The 17,655-nt window shown below is 41.1% G+C and overlaps 1 protein-coding gene across 4 annotated transcripts in view; it reads left to right on the top strand.

Moving 5' to 3' along the window:
- Positions 1-17,655, top strand: part of SNAPC3 (small nuclear RNA activating complex polypeptide 3) — a 116,830-nt gene that overhangs the window by 61,409 nt on the left and 37,766 nt on the right. For 2 of the 4 annotated variants that reach the window (XM_079927385.1, XM_079927384.1), the window contains 3 exons: positions 2,555-2,693; positions 6,879-7,105; positions 13,365-13,442. In XM_079927385.1, the coding sequence (XP_079783511.1) occupies positions 7,002-7,105; positions 13,365-13,442 (182 nt within the window). In that variant the 5' untranslated portion in view covers positions 2,555-2,693; positions 6,879-7,001. Of the gene's footprint in view, positions 1-2,554; positions 2,694-6,878; positions 7,106-12,360; positions 12,694-13,364; positions 13,443-17,655 lie in introns of those variants that run through there. The other 2 variants (XM_079927383.1, XM_079927386.1) reach the window with 2 other exon arrangements.

Genomic DNA, 17,655 nt, shown 5'->3' with positions numbered 1-17,655 from the left:
ATAATGTGAGACCAGGCACCTTTAAAAACACAGACGTTAGAGGAAATTTTTGGCTTGTGTGAAACCAAAATGTTGTCAACAGGAAAACCTACCAGATAGATTTGGAAGCAGAACTTTTATGATGTGGGTGTAATTGTTCAATTTAAACAACATTCCTTCTGCCTTATTCCTGAAAGGAGGTGAAGGATTTTCATTTAAAACACTTCTGGCGGGGGAGGAAACAAATAAAAATGCATACCCTAAAGTCATCTTCCAGTTTTAAAAAAATCCACTGATATTTTTAACTTTAGGAGCCTCCCTCATGGAGGGTATAAGGTACAAGGCGGAAAAGTTCTGACTTACCTCAGGCAATGGGCCAGTGTATGTCGTTAGACAGGCCTTTTAAATTTTTTCCTTTCTTTCAAGACTCAATGCCCTCCTCTTTTAAAGAAGGAGAACAATAATCCTCCTTAGACATTCCATACCATCTGATTATTATAAAATTTATTCAGACACTCAAAGGAAAGAAGGTATAATTAAGTAAAATCAGTGTCTCTCAAATTAGAGTGTCCTCTGACACATACCATTGCCTGAGAGTTCAGTCCTCAATGTAAGAGTTGCAAAATTTTTGTTTTCAATTCACCAAAGGATGACCAGATTTGAGGGGATTGGGTCATTCTACCAAAACTTAGAAGAACCTTGGTTTTTGTAGACAGCTCTTATTTCTGTCTACCCATGATTACGTTCCTTCCTTTGGAGTACTGTTCTCCCATCTACTTGCGAACTCTGTCGATCATAGTACCTAATCCCGTGGCCACAGGGTGATCTAGATCTAGCCAAACGTAACAGGTCATTTCTCTAGCCACAGCCACTGGTTGAAAGGAATGGGATACTATGTGGTGGGCATGTGCTCTAAGGTGGATTAATCATCCTCTTGGGTTGTTGCTATTTGGAACTGCGTGACAAGGAGTCTTAACTCTCAGATCACAAAAGCTGAAAGATATAAATATGGGACAGCAGGCAGCCATATAAATGATATATGCATATTACAAAATTTTTAAAAAGTCATTTTAGGTTGGGATTGTTGGCATTATGAGTGCTTAAAAAGTTTTTAGTTCTATGATTTTGATTTTCAATTTAAAAGAAAGGAAACAAACAGGCCAATTAAACTTCTGAGGTGATCCAGGACAAGGTATAAAGTTTGGACAGAACAGTACAGATTGGAGTGGGAAAGCCTTCACAGAACTGAGTGATTTTAGTTGAGCCTTAAATGATCTGGATGAACAGAGGAAAATAGTGCAGGAAAAGAAGCAGGCTAGAAGGTCAACCTGATGGGGGCAAGAGTGAGTGAGTGTCAGGAGGCAGTTAAGCAGGTCAAAAAACATCGGAGTCATATGTGAGAGTCTTCAAACTAAGGGAGGAGAGGGGCCAGCACTGAGTTCAGGTTACGGGTTCTAGAAAAGGAGCCTCTTCTGGCGTGAGGTAGAGAAGTGGGGGAAGAGGGGGGCTGGAGTGAAGGAACCTGCTGGCAGACATAAATGCCCTGGACATAATGACATGCCTAACTGCCTTCTACCTATGTAAACAAACTCTGTATGGGCCGCCACACCTCCCAACAGCCATGACCATGGCCACACTGGTTAGACTGGAAGTGGACACAGGACAGGGTCATTTGAATGCTGACCAATGGCCTAGCACGGCCTGGTACGCAGGGCTTTTCCAAAACAGGAAAAACTGGGCCAGTCCTGTCCTCTTTCTGCCTCTAGCTTTTGCTCTCTCCCTCAAAAGATCTAGAGAGAAGTTTCTGGCAGCTCCATGAGCTGATCTGAAAGGTTATGAAGTAGACCCAGGCATAGGGTTGCCAGATAAAATAAAGAGTAGTTGAATTTGAATTTCAGATCAACAAAAACAACAAAACGTTTTTTCGTAAAAGTATATCCCAGATCGTGCATGGGGATATACTTATACTAAAAAGTTATTCATTCATTATGTATATCTGAAATTCAAATGTAAGTGGATGTCCCGTACTTTTCGTTTGCTAAATCTGGCAGCCTTATCAGGTGTCCTTATGCAGCACGCGAATATGAAGCATGTGGGGCAAAGCAGTACAGATCTCTTCTTTTCTGCCTTAAGGGAGAAGGCAGTCTGACTGTCTCTGGTGCTGCGAGACTCTGCCCCCATGCTGTAGGCGTGTCTCCTGCCCTCTCATTGCTGGAGCACGACTAAGCCATCAGAGAGCACTTACTGCTCCTTCCCGAGAAGCTTTGCTGCTCAGTCTCCCCTGACCAGATACAAACTGTATTATGAATGAGCTACAGATGTTCATCACCCAGGATTAGGCTTGTGATGGTGTTGGACTTTATTTTTTATTCTGCTAGACACCAGCAAATGCCTTCCAGACTAGGTCTTCAAAAGTAGGGAGTCTAATATAAATGTTCCCTCTCTTCAACCCCTCTCCACCTATGTAGCCTCTCTTTGAATCCTCCAGCAAGGTGCCCCCATGCCTGCCCACTCCCTCAGTAAACCCCTGCCCTCCTTGGAGGAAGAGGACAGTCCTCCTCTCTGTCTTTTGCAGGGAGTTGCAAACTCGAGCACCTGAGAGGCTCTGCTTTGCTTAGTCACTGCTGACTCTGGAAGCACGAGGATAATCCCTAGTGTTTGATGTGCTTGACATCTTTAGAAATGTTCCTAAAAAGCAGGGAACACTCTCCAAGGTGAGTAGTTTTTTTCTCAGCTACAGTGTCTAATCATATACAAGGAAAATGTGTGTGAAAATGGCATTAATTCGACAAGTTGCAAAAGCATAATTGTGTTGGAAGGAATTGCTTTTTTTCTTTTTCTCCCTGGGCCTAGCTTACATGACCAGAGGTGTACGTGGCTCTCTTTACCATCCTAGAAGGTGGTGCCAACTCTAATTAAATTCCTCTTTACCAGCTGCTCCCTTCTAACCTAGCTAGAAGGGGAGTTTCTCCGCACCGCAACTTAGCAGCCTACATAAGGGGCCAGTAAGAACTACCTGATAGAGAGGAAAGGAATGGAGGGGAAATGCACAATGGAAGCCAGAAAGCCGTGGAAGAAAATGTACTGTTGATTCCTGGTGTCAGAGCTCATGAACACTTCAGTTTTTGGACTTCTATAAGACCTCTGTCTATTCTTATAGAAATAAGCAACATAGAGAACAGACTTGTGGTTGCCAAGCGGGTAGGGGAGGGATGGATTGGGAGTTTGGGATTAGCAGATGCAAACTATTATATATAGATTGGATAAACAACAAGGCCCTACTGTATAGCACAGAGAACTATATTCAATATCCTGTGATAGGGCTTCCCTGGTGGCGCAGTGGTTGAGAGTCCACCTGCCAATGCGGGGACACGGGTTTGTGCCCTGGTCCGGGAAGATCCCACATGCCGCGGAGCAGCTGGGCCCGTGAGCCATGGCCGCTGAGCCTGTGGGTCCGGAGCCTGTGCTCTGCAACGGGAGAGGCCACAACAGTGAGAGGCCCGCGTACAGCAAAAAAAAAAAAAAAAAAAATCCTGTGATAAACTATAATAGAAAAGAATACGAGAAAAGAATATACATATGTATAACTGAATCACTTTGCTGTACAGCAGAAATTAACACAACCTTGTAAAACAACTATACTTCAATAAAATAAATTTTAAAGAGAAAGAAAGAAGCACGTCACCTTCATCTAAAAAAGGAGTCAGCAAACATTTTTTTACTATAATTACATATTTTTTTATTGAGGTATAATTGACATGTAACATTATGTTAGTTTCAGATGTACAACATAATGATTCAATATTTGTATGTATTGTGAAATGATCACACAGTCTAGTTAACATCCGTAAAGGGCCAGATAGCAAATATTTCAGGATTTTCAGGCCATTCAGTCTCTTGTAACTACTAAACTCTGCTGTTGTAATGCAAAACCAGTCATAAACAATGAGAAATTGAATAAACATGACTGTGTTCATGTAAATAAAACTTTATTTACAAAAATCAATGGTGATACCATTCTCCAATAAAAAGAACCATGGTGTCTTGGAGAAATGGCTGATTCTAGGCATTGGGCAGGGAGTATATGAGTCAGAAGCATCTTGTTGCCCCGGAAAGTGAGGAAGTGCTCAAAAAACAAGAGGACAGGGTGGATGTGAAAGGGACACAGGAGCCGATCTGAAATAGCTCTCAATAACCAAAGCTGGAACAATGTGAGCAATAAAATAAATAAGTAGCTTTAAAATGTAGGTTTTATTATTATTCATCTATGGTGAAGGCTAGCAGATCAAGAGATGACTGCCAGTGTAAAGATGGTTTGTTGCTCACGGTTCCTAAGAGGGGGCATGCCACACAGCAGGGGGCCACAGGAGGAAGCACCAGGATTGATCAGGAGGCAGAGGGAGCAAGAGGGAAATGTGGGCAAGAGCCCTTATTGTAGTTTCTGCAGGAAGAAACAGGTGAGGCAAGGTAAGCAGGTTTAGGATTGGCTGATTTAAATAATTTCAGTGGTTCTGGAGCATAGGGGCTGCCTGTAGTTGGCTGGTGCCTGGACCTGGCTAATTAGGGCAGAGGAATAGTAACCTTGAGAGTGAGAACCTGATAGAGGAGGTGGGGGGGCGGGGCGGGGTGCCCATTCTGGGTAGATTGGTTTGCATTTGAAAGGCACACTCAAAGGAGAATCCTTTACTATCTCTAGAAATTGGCTATCCCTGGGAGGGGCAGTCCCTCCAGGCTCAGCACGACCCCGATGTCAAAGCATCTGAAGCACGTGATTAATACATAGTGATGGATGATAGTCCAAAACATAAAATAAATATCCATGAGTCCACACTGATATAAATAAAAGATTGAATAATTAAATAAGTGAAGGAGAAGAGACAAATCTCCCTTATAGGATTTCAAATAACTTATCAATATGTAACTACTCCCTGCTCCAGAAGATGAAACTTAATTCCCACTCCTTCCCCACTCCACACCCCCATGAGTATGAACTGTGCTTAGTGACTTGCTTCCAAGGAGTATGGAAAGAAAGAAACTTTACAGTGGAAAGATGCTTTCCTTCTGAGATAAGGGCAAAATCTAATATCAGAGAGTATTTCATTACCTGGTCCCACAGCTTCTAACCTTCAATCATTTTATACCATTTCCAGGATCTTTTCCTCTTACATCAGTGAATGTGTCTCATAGAGGTAATAGGTGAACTTCAACAGATTTTTAAAAAGTATGCTTGGTTGCAGAATCTTAGGATGATACCAGCCTCACATCATGGGAGTCAGACAATGTCCTGGTTCAAGCCTCCCTCCAAAAAATGACAGCTTCTTCCACATCTCTCCATGTCCACAGTCCCTATCATCAAAAGGGACTAAAATGTTTTCTGATACTTCTTTTCTCTGATTCTATTATTTTCTACCAGTAGACCCTCTCACTCTCTTTGTTAATCCAAGATTTTAAATACCTTCCAATAAATTTGGCATTGTTCTTGGAAAAAGCTAATTGCCTAATTTGTACTTATCAGTGGAACAGAGGTGGGGATGGTGGGAGAACAGCAAACAATAGAGGTATCTTAAAACAATTAGTTGGAGACAATTTAGAGAATTAAAAAAAAACCATTATGCAGGATTTCCCTAGTGGCTCAGTGGTTAAGAATCCGCCTGCCAGTGCAAGGGACACGGGTTCAGTCCCTGGTCCAGGAAGATCCCACATGCCTCGGAGCAACTAAGCTTGTGCGCCACAACTACTGAGCCTGTGCTCTAGGGCCCATGAGCCACAACTACTGAGCCCTCGTGCCACAACTACTGAAGCCTGCGCCCCTAGAGCCTGTGCTCCGCAACAAGAGAAGCCACCACAATGAGAAGCCCGTGCACCGCAACGAAGAGTAGCCCCTGCTTACCGCAGCTAGAGAAAACCCGCGCGCAGCACCAAAGACCCAACGCAGCCAAAAAAAAAACAATGATTATTTTTAAAAATTCATTATGCAAATATATATCTATTAACAGTCATTCAGCTTTGAAAAGGATCATTGCTTAGAATTGAAGAGGACACTCAATTCAGGTTTTCCACCTCGGTTGTTAAAATTCCTTATAATTCATATCAGGCCTCTGAAAGGTTATAAATCTTACTTCTCACTAAATTGTTGTTATTATTCTACCAACTGCCTTTACGACTAAGGGTACTTCAGCTGTCTTTCCCGTCACACATTCCCTTTCCGTCCTTCTGCTACTCCTTTCTTTGGCAGAGATAAACTCCCACATGGTCCCCTGGCTTCAGGAAAGCAATCCTCCACATGAACATGTAATCTGTTGAAGCAGAGAATCCAGGAACAGCACAAAGCAAAAGATTTTCTCCTTTTGGTATCTTCAAGGTGTCCTCAACTGTGTTGTGGAAAGAGCTGGCTAGTTCTTATTTTCCTAAAGCCTCTCGGTGCCTAAGGGGTGAATGAGAATTGGGCATTTGGCCCTACCCCTCTCAGTAGAAGTACCAAAGAAGACGTGGCTGTAGCCGAAGCTGTTCCACAGTTGCTCTTGCAGGGCCTTTCTTTGAACCTTTTGGGAATGCCTGCCCCACAGAACCCGAAACTAAGAAAGATCCAGCACGCTATAATTGCCACTTAAATTTAGGTATGCTCCCTGCTAATCATGGGTCAAATGTAAATGACTGAGCCCAGCCCAATTGAAAAATCAGTTGGTTTAGAATATGGCCACAGCAGTGTAGCTTTGGTAATTGATCAGTAGAGATTTATGCTTAGTCAAGATGACGGTTGGATTGCAAAAGAGTATTTGTAAATTTAGAGGCATCATTTCTATTTTTAGATAAAACTCATCAGTGCTTTGAAACACAAACAACGCTTAACCAAAAGAATCCTTTATATGTGTATGTGTCTGTGTGTGTGTATTTCACAGCGGTAAAAGCAAAGGAAAGAACAGACAAAACAGGACATAATCTTCATTATCCAGATATTTCCCAAACAAGATGTCAGCACCTCAAGGCAAGAATGTTCCCCAAATGGTGTCCCACAATTGGAAATGCTATTCAACAAGATAGGATCAACAGAGAGTCAAAAGAAGATGACTAGGAGAAGGAAGTCACCATTCAATACGAGGAGCCTGACCAAGGTCACAGTTGAAAGGTGATTTCAGTGGGTGCAATAGCATTTAATACTCTCAGAATCAGTCATTTTTAGAAATATTGCTGTTCAAGTAGATGAATCTTCATGCATTTTTATTATCGAAACCAAGTCCCCCTAAAACCAAGTTCCCTTACTGAGTTTGTGATTAATCTCTCTATCCAAAACTTTATTCCCTTTCTTGTCCCCTCTGACCTCAATTCTGTGCCAACTGAACTCTAATCAACCAGAGTCAGATGACTAAAATTGCTGTTGTCGATAACATCATTAATGTACTAAAATTGCTATTATAGGATATCATCATTAATGTACAAACTCAGGTTGTTTCTCCAGGGCTGGATGAGCCCATCCTTGTCTCTTTTCATAGACCCTCCATTGCCTCTTAACTGGATTATTGCAAATGTTTCCTTAATTATTTCCCTACTTCTTGCCTCTCTGGCAAGGTCCCTTGTATAGATTTAACCTCTTTTTTTTTTTTTTTTGCGGTTCGCGGGCCTCTCACTGCTGTGGCCTCTCCCGTTGCGGAGCACAGGCTCCGGACGCGCAGCGGCCATGGCTCACGGGCCCAGCCGCTCCGCGGCATGTGGGATCTTCCCGGACCGGGTCACGATCCCATGTCCCCTGCATCGGCAGGCGGACTCTCAACCACTGCGCCACCAGGGAAGCCCCGATTTAACCTCTTAATACATGGCTGTATTCACCTCACTCCATTAGTTATCTATTGCTGTGTAACAGGTTACCCCAAAATGTGGCAGCTTAAATATTTATTATCTCACGCAATTTCTGTGGGTTAGGAATCTGGGAACAGATGAGTTAGTGTTGGCAGGAATGCAATTCTCTTAGGCTTGACTGGCCTGGAGGGTCTGCTTCCAAGGTGGTTCTCTCAACTACCTGACAGGTTAGTGCTGATCAACGGTAAGAGGCCTCTTCTCAGTTCCTCATTATATCAGCCTCTCCATAGTGACATCTGAGTGTCCTCATGACATGCAGCCAGCTTCCCCCAGGGTGAGTAATCCAAGAGAGTGCAAAAGAATAATTTTTAAATAGAGTTTTTAATTGGGGCCTGAGGACAGATAGTAATCAGCAAAATGACTGCCTGTAAGATTTTTCATTGCTGCATTAATTGTACAAGCAGAAGAGTACAAACAGCCTAAATGTACTTCAAGGGAGAACTAGTTAAAGAAATTTGACAGATACAGTGGAAGAAATAGGATGCTCTTTATATTTATATAAAAGGATGTCTTAAGATATAACCTCACATGAAAAACATGAGGTATAGAATAGAGAACAGCATGTATGCAAAATATGTGTGTACATGCATACATATGTGTGTGTGCAATATGTATACATACATACATATATATTTATATAAAATACATGATTTCTCTGGAAAGATACACAAGAAATTGCTAACTGGAGGTTATGGTTGCCTCCAGAAATCTAGGAAGGGGCTGTACATGACTGGGGGAAAGATAGAAAGGGAGACTTTCACTGCATGATGTTTGTATCTTTTTGTTCTTCCACTTTTATTGAGATATAATTGACATACAGCACTGTATAAGTTTAAGGTGTACAGCATAATGATTACATACATCAATGAAGCGATTATCACAATAAGTTTAGGGAATATCCATCATCTTATATAGATACAAAGTAAAAGGAAAAGAAAAAAACTATTTTCTTCCTTGTGATGAGAACTCTTAGGATACACTCTCTTAACTTTCATATATAATATATAGCAGCAATAATTATGTTAATCATGTTGTACATTACATCCCTTGTACTCATTTATCTTATAACTGTAAGTTTCTACTTTTTGACCACTTTCATCCAGTCTCCCTCTCTCCACCCCTTGCCCCTGGTAACCACAGTCTGATCTCTTTTTCTATGAGTTTGTTTTTTGAAGTATCATTGACCTACAACACTATGTTAGTTCCTGGTGCACAACATAGCGATATGATATTTCTATACATTACACAATGATCACCATAAGTGTAGTTACCATCTCTCACCATACAAAGATATTACATTGTTATTGACTATATTGGAATATAGTCAATAATAATACAGTTGATATTTCTACCTTTTGAATTATGTGCTTATTCAAAAATTATTTTAAAAAATCCAGACCAATTGTCCACTCAGAGGGAAAAAAGCCAAAGCCAGAGGAGAAGAATAAAATAAATGACTTTGCTGTAGGAAAGATTTAGACATCAGAGAGAACTAGATGGAAATACAACTTGGACGGTTACTATTGAAATGTGGGAAACATATGGTTTCAACCCCAAGTGAGACTCCCAGTTACCTGTAGTCTAATTCTGAGAAAGGAGGCCTTGGGGCAGTGGTAGAATTACTTTGGAAACCAAGACGAAAGAAGTTCACTTTTGGAATTACATAAATTGGGAGCTGGGTGAATTTTAGAGATACAGTAAATCAGAGATCACAAACAGGTAGGCCACTGGCCAGATGCCTATGTGTATTGTGTTTGGTTTGAATACTGTTTTTAAATGTTATATGAACTGTTAAAGGATAAACTGAGGCATGTTAAAATTTTTGACTCTCTTTGAGCAAAAATCAATTCAAATAGGGCAGCACCAAACAGAAAGTGGTTAGGAGAACTCCACTGACTGGAGCCTGGGGAGAGAATCTTATAGAGAAAAGGCAGAAGCAAAGCAATTATTGAATGGTTATAGCTTGAAGTCTAGTTGGCTGTTTGCGATTGGTTGTCCTTAGCATTTTGATTTTGTAACCTTGAGGCATTTACAGACTTAGACTTTGGTTTTCTGAGGCAGGTTGCCATTGAATTAGAGCCACCTCAATCTAATGGCCTCCTTGTTTAAGTAATTTAACAAAATTAATTGCCCACATTTGAAGATCAGGAGATTTCACTTTTGTTGTTGTTGTTGTTAAAAAGTTAAATATCTGACTTCTTTAGAAATGTTGGAAGCTCTGGTGGAGAAATCCTGCATTCCTACATGGCAGCCATGGTAGCTTTGTAGACAGAGGCTGGTACTCCCCAGTTTGCCACGGCTCCCCCCAGCAAGCCAGTTTTCATCACCTGATGAGCTCATGTAAGCGTGTCAAGTGAGGAAACTAATGCTCAGAGGCAAACTTTGAGAGCTCATGTCTCCCTATTCCTACTCTCCAATCAAGAGTCATAAGCTTGGTTTGTGCAACTACTCAGAATCCTGTCTCTAAATTAATGCCACGACCTCAACCCAGTGGTTGGTTCCAACATCCACAATTGGGAAACCTTTGTTTTTGTTTTTTTTCCTCCCTCAGGAATCATACAAAACTCACCCAGAATTACAAGGACTATATCTATCCTGGGATCTTAGAATCTTTCTATCTCTTCTCTGTTGTTGTCTGGTCCTAGTTCCAGGTCTAAAAATGCTCCCATTTTCTGCCAAACTTGCAACAGGGCCAGAAGCTTCCTTTGCCATGGCTGAAGAGGAGAAACTTCCTCTACACTCTTATATTGTCATTTGGGAACTGTGAATTAAACTGACAAAAGACAGATTAATGGGAGTTCACAGAAAAAGTTGACTCAAGGAGGCGGTTAGAATTTGGGCTTATGTACTATCTTAATGAGATAAGGGGAAGGGGAGCGCAGCACTTATGGGAAAACAAATGACTTCTTAATAGGGGAGGGGGAGAAAGGGCACTTATTGGAAAACAAATGACTTTCAGGAAAGATAAATAGGTCTTTAGGAGAACAGATGGGAGATACAGCTTTGTGACAATGTGTAAGTGTGATGCCCACTTCTAGTCAATCTTCTCTAGTTGTGGGAGGGGATTTATGACAATTGAGTTCTTTGGGGAGGCTCCACATTTAGGAAGATAAATGGAGTTCAGGAAGAAAAGCCAATTCTCAAATGCCTTCAGCTCAAAATAATTTTTATGCTGCAGTGGTTATTCTGGACCTCTTTAGACTTATTCCAAAGAGTGGCCGCTGACGCTAAGACTCAAAGGAGTTCCGCTGGTGCCGACCACTAACCCTTCTTTCCCCCCTGATCCCTGCGATCCACACATCTAAAGATGCTGTTCTGAAATGCCACACCTCATAGTGAACCACCTTCCCTTGCTGTGTTCTTTCTGGTCCTGCCCCTTCCCACTGCTTCTCAGGAACCATTGTGGTCTCCACTCCTGAAGACAATGTTACTCAATCTCCAGATACATGTTAGAGTTATTACATCTGAAACATGACTTCATTCTCTGGAGTGAGAGCTCCCCTGTTAAGGGATTTAGAGCAAGGTTTACAGGCACTGTGAAGACTAATTGTCTTCAGGTTGTGAGAATTCAACTCAAACTATCTAAAGATAAAAGAAATTACTGGCTTACATAATGGCAAGTCTAGGGGAGAAGATGGCCTCAGCCCCACTATTCCAAGTCACTGTGACTTCTCTGTTTTCTGCCTTTGCTTATTTAAACTCTTGGCTTTTTTCCTTCGAACCCTTCCACAGTCTGACACAAGCTATGTCTAAGGGCACATCCTCAGGTCCTCAGATTGGAGGGAGAGTTTCTTAGTTTACAGATAAAATCCCAGAGTTCCGACCTTGCTTCTATTTCCTAGCAGTTAACTCCTTCCTCAACAGCAAAAGTGGGATGATAATACCTGCCTGGAAAAGCTGTTGTGATTTTTAAAAATATACGTTAGGGATAATACTGTACAGCGTCTGATACACAGTAGGCGCTCAATAAACATTATTCTGCGCGTGTATATACGTGTATATATATACACGTATATACATGGGGACGTTGAGGAGGTTCTAAACGAACCGGACCTGGAGGGCCAGTCATGCCCCGGGTCTCAGCCTTCGACCCTCAAGTCTCTTAGGCGTTGGGTCAGTGAGGCAGCAGCGCAGCTCTCGAACCCTGGAGTCAAGGAGAAGTTCCGCACCTCAGGGCCGAGAGGAAAACAACGAGGGGGACCAAGGGGCGTGCCAAAACCGCCCTATCCCGCATAGAGCGATGCTGCGTAACCGAGCGGGCTGAGAACTACCCCAGACAAGCTGCGGTGAAAAGAAAGCCGCAGCCACTCTCCTGTGAGCCGAGACTAGAGAACAATGAGTTCAAGCCCTGCACGCGGAGGCTCGGGGTGCCACGCCCGGGGGCGGGCCCAACTCGCGGCCTGACGGGAAACGTAGTGTCTAAAGCTGTGCCAGTGCAGCTCAGTTGCTCGCCGGCCCGGGCTCCGCGCAACTACAAGTCCCAGCAAGCCCCGCGAGGCCTTGATCAGCCGCTTTTCGCCGGGAAGGGAGAGGGGCGAACATGGCTGAAGGCAGCAGGGGCGGCTCAACGTGCGGCGGCGGGGAGGGCGGCAGGCAGAACCCGGTTCCCAGCAGTGGCGGCTGCAACTTCCCAGAGTACGAGCTTCCTGAGTCGAATACGCGCGTTTTCCATGTGGCCGCTTTCGGGGAGTTGTGGCTTGGCCGGCTGCGCGGGGAAGGGGACTTGTCGCTGAAGGAGCCGCCGGCAACGGCGCTGCCCGGGGGCCGAGGGGTTGCAGACTCCGGCCGGGAGGATGAGGCCGTGGCCCGGGATCTGGGCTGCAGCCTGGAAGCGGCAGCCGAGCTGAGGGCGGTGTGCGGGTGAGTGCGGGGCCGAGGGGCTCTTGCGGCTTGGAGTCAACCCGGGTGCAGCCTTGCTCCTGCGCGCCCCTGGGCCTCATCATGGGGGCGGGCCTGTGGTTTACTCCCCGGGGTAGAAGGGCCGCCCTATCAAAGCTTTCCCGGAACAACGGGAGAAGTCCCGTGATGGGAATGCACAATTTCTGCTAGTGGGATTGAAGGGACGAGAGAGCCGCATGAAAGATTAATTTTTCTATTCACTAGTTTTTAAAGTGCTTATTAATGTAGGAAAGCAATCAGAGTAACAGCGACGTGTATGTCTTTGACAAGACACTTTGACGACGGAGGAACCTTAGTTTATGATGAGGCTGGAAGGATATTTAACCACAGCAGTGTCAAAACCTTGATTATCTCTGGTCTCTTTTGGGGACCTCCTGGGTATACTGTTATTGAGATATTCCTCAAAGTGATTTATTTTAAATGAAAATATTAAAATAACAATCTTTTTCTCCATTTAACAGTATTGGCCGCCTTCAACCAGGCGTATATCCCTTTCTTTATAGAATATTGGCACAGAATTCGCCTTTAATTCTGGTTATCTGATTGCTTAATTATTCAGTGATGTATTTAGGACACAACTCTTGCTTGCTAAGGACAGGATGTGGTGATTACTTTGTTTGTTTTTGTTTTAGTCTTGATAAACTGAAGTGCCTTGAGGAAGGGGAGGATCCAGAAGTCATCCCAGAAAATACTGACCTAGTGACTTTGGGGTATGGAGGACTTTGCTTTTGTTACTTATTTAAATATTTTTTTCAACATTATATTATTCGAAAGTTGAGAGTATGGTATTGTTATCCCACCTCCTAAATTCAACCATTGTTGACATGTGGCCGTATTGGCTTTAGCTGTATGTGTTTGAGATACCTCGTGTGTGTCTTTTTCTATGGCTGAACTGTTCAGTAAGTTGCAGACATCATGATAATTTACCGCTAAGTACATCAGCGTATAGCTTCTAAAAGTATGATCCTATTACTTGATCAGAGTGGTATTATTATACCTAAGAAAATTAACAGTAACAGCATTATCTCTAATATCCAGTCCATATTCAAATTTGTGTTTATTTTTAAGTGTTTACAAAGGTACAGTTAATCTGCTTAGATTTTGGGGTGGCAAGCTAAATACTCTTGATAGTGTGGTAAAGGACTCGTTTTTGAAAATTTTCTGTCAGATCCATACTTCTGTAAAATAGGATAAAAATGAATTACTAGAAAAATGAAATTAAAAGGCAAACATAATAAAACTCCAAGTTTTTTATCATTAAATTCAACAGTAATATTACTGTCATATAGGTGTGAACATTTCTAAATGCTTACTCTCATTGTCTGTACTGATTGGATTACAAATAGCTCATAGATCAATTCCGGTCTGCCAACCACATTTTGAGAAAGGCCGCTCTATGATAATACTATTATAGAGAAACTGCATGTAATAGTGAAATTTGTAATTTCCAGTTTGTAGCCCGTTTACTTTGCATCAGCTATGTTGTCATACTTTATCCTGCAGGCGTTTCGACCCTACCTTATTGTTGGCTTATTTTTGTAATTGCCGAATCTGTTTCTCTTATCCCTGTTGCTAACACTTACATTAGCAACACTTGGAGCACTATAAAAGGTTCCTGTCTTTCCTAGGTCCTGTGTTTTCTCCTGACTTATCCATCCTGCTATCACCTAAGCACGCTCATTTGCTGAGAAATCGTCAATGGCTCAACCTCTCCTCTATGGGCAAATTTCAGAATTTTTTACTTAGACATTTGAAACCTTCCACATAGCCCAAATCTGCCTTTCTTGACTTGTTTTCAACCATTTTCTCTTTCAGTGCCTCAGGATGCACATGGCCCCTCTCCCAACTGAACCCTAACCTAACCAGTCTTTGAGTCCCTAACATTCATTTCCACATCTCTACAACCCATCTATCTCCCTTTGGAAATAGACACACTTGTGATGTCTAGAATTCTTCTAACACTTCTAAAGTCCTTGAAGGTTCATTGAGAGTCCAAGCTCCATCATCTGTGAATTGCGCTTAAGCCTGTCGGACTGCTTTACTCCATTTGGTACCCTTTAACTATTGTTGATTGATTATTTGGATTTTTTTCTAAAATGCACATCTGATTGTCTAACTCTCTTACATAAAATCTTTCAGTCGTTCTTAGGCATAGTCCTGAGTTCTTAAATGGATCACAAGGTTCTCTATAGAATGGATCTTGCTGGTCTTTTCGGCCCTACATCGCTGCAGTGCTCCAGCCATGTTACACTGTTTTTCAGTTCCTAGAATGTGCTCTCTCATCCTAGGCCTTTGCCTAGAACACTCACACTTCCTTATCCCCCGGTCTGGCTGACTTCTACTCATCTTTCAAGTTTTAGCTGAAGGACTAAGGACTCCATCTAGCTCCCCTTTTATGCTCGTGTAGCTGGCGATACTTCTCTAATTGAAATACTCTTCACACTTATACTGTACTTATTTAATTTTCTGTTTTCTAGCTAGACTTAAAAGTTCCATAAGCTGTGTCTGTCACACCCACTGCCATGTCCCTCATTCCTAGAATTTTGGCATATAATAATAGGGAGTCAGTAGATACTTGTAGAATGAGTGGAATAAATGAAACTTGCATAAACCTAAGGAAGCGATTTTTTAGAGATTGGCTAAAAGAAGAAAGTTGATATTTATAAAGCAGACTTTTTTTTTCTATAGTTAATTACATGCTAATTGGCTTATAATGATGTTATTGAGCTATGTGAAATAGTAATTTTCAGACTGCTTTACACAGTGCTTCCCCTGGCTATTTTCTGGTACTAGATCAACTGGATCTCATTGGTTGTCTTCTAGTCCCTTCCATAGGAAATGTGAGTAGAATTATATGTATAATCTAATGTAGAAGGAGTTAGTGCAGCATTCCTTAGCTGGGATTATTTTGATGTACTTTAAAACTATTATATTTAAAATAAGACTAATCTTAATCTTAACAGTACCACAAGTGAATTAGGCTTGTGCCAAAAGCCAAAAATCTGTCTCTCTCTGCTTTCTCTTTCACTAAACCTTCCTTTCTTTTCCCTACCAATAACTTAAAAACGTAAAGTAAAAACAAAACCTAAGTACATGATCCCTTTATTGTGGCATAAAATACATTTCTAGCACTTCTTTTCTCCAAAGATTAAGCAACATTGTTTTTAGTACAATAGCTTATAGATAGAATATTTAAGAATATAATCTAAGAAAAATTTCCAGAATGGGGAAGAAAACCTGAACAAATTAAAAGGGCTCACTGGTTACCTGGGAAAATTAACTCAGAATTATCAACTCTGAGATGTATCCTAGTAAAACAGTTATATTTCAGAGAGAAAATGGGTAACAAGGGGCATTAAAAAATATATAAATGCAAAGGTAACCACTGGAACAAAAATGCAAATACCAAACTTCCCTCTGCAATTTCTAAAAAAGTAGACAAGCAGAAAGACATGTCTCATAATGAAGAAAACAGCTAATATAACAAAATACATACAATTAGAAAATGTAATAGAATTGAGGCCAAAGGCATCAGTTTTTCTACAGTCTCATAAAAGGGTTTAGATTAGGCTCACAAAACAAAAACCTTGCAGAGACAACAGACACATCTAAAATAAAGTAATTCAGAGAGGTTAAAAATAAATGGTGGGACAAAAGTATACCAGATAAATGGAAAGAAAAATTGAGCAGATGTAATGGTCCTGATAACAGACTAATAAAATTCAAATCCCCAAACATTAAATATGACAAAGGACACATTTTAGTGCTAAAGGCCACAAACCACAGTTAAGATAGAATACTTATATATACCCCAAAGAATATAGCAGCCAACTTTATAAAACAAAACTATAGGGGATACAAGGAAACATAGCTAGAAACACACTAACAATAGGGCACTTTAATATACCAATCTCAGCACAAGACAGATCAACTGGCTAAAAAAAGTGAGGAGGTAAGAGCCCTAAACAACATAATCAGTAGGGTATGTCTTATGGAGATACATATATATACATAAAATTTATAACCCTGTGTTAGAGACTGTGTGGCACATTCACAAAAGTTGGTTATATATTAGGTCACAGAGGAAACATCATAACATCCATTGAGTAGAAATAAAACAAACAGCACTCTCTGATCACAACATAATAAAACTAGAATTTACTAACAAAAACAAAAATCAGGCCATTCTAACATGGAACTGTTCTAACAGGGCTACTGTTACAACATGGTAAAATATATATACCTTAGTTGTAAAGCTACTATCTTATTTAATAAGGAAGCAGTACATATATTTCTGCTAAGATCTGGAATAAGCAAGCATGCCTAGTATCTCACTGCTTTGCAGCATTGTATTACAGGATTAGCCATGCAGTTTGACAAGAGGAATCAATTAGAAGCATAAGGGTAGATAAAGAAGAAAAACTAGCTCTATTTGTGAATGATTTAATGGTATTACCTGGAAAAGAAATCAATGCTAAAACAGACAAAAACCAAAAAAGAATTTAGTGTAAGAGCAGGATACAAAATTGATAAGTAAAAAAAACGGCCTTCGTAGATACAAACAGTAAACAATTAGAGGACATAATGGAGGAAAATCCCATTTACAATAGTCAAAAAGGTTAAATACTTAAGAATAAATTTAACAAGAAATGTGTAAAACTGAGGTAAGGGAAAATTTTAAACCCTCCTGAAAGACTCAGAAAAAATCTTGAAAACATTGAAAGATATCCTCTGTTCTTGAATAGGAATACTAAGCATTATAATGTTGTTAGTTGTTTCTAAGTTAATTTACAGATTAAGTGCAATCCCAATAAAAATGCTAAAAGTATTGGTTATTTTATGGAGTTAGACAGTTGATAATAAAGTTCATATGTAATATATTCAAGAGTAACTAGGAAAAAACTGGGTGAGGAGGAGAAAATT

Source organism: Stenella coeruleoalba (genome assembly GCF_951394435.1).
Source record: "Stenella coeruleoalba genome assembly, chromosome: 7".
NCBI lineage: Eukaryota > Metazoa > Chordata > Mammalia > Artiodactyla > Delphinidae > Stenella > Stenella coeruleoalba.
The sequence above is the reverse complement of the archived record's forward strand: the minus strand, read 5'-3'. Positions and strand labels throughout refer to the sequence as shown.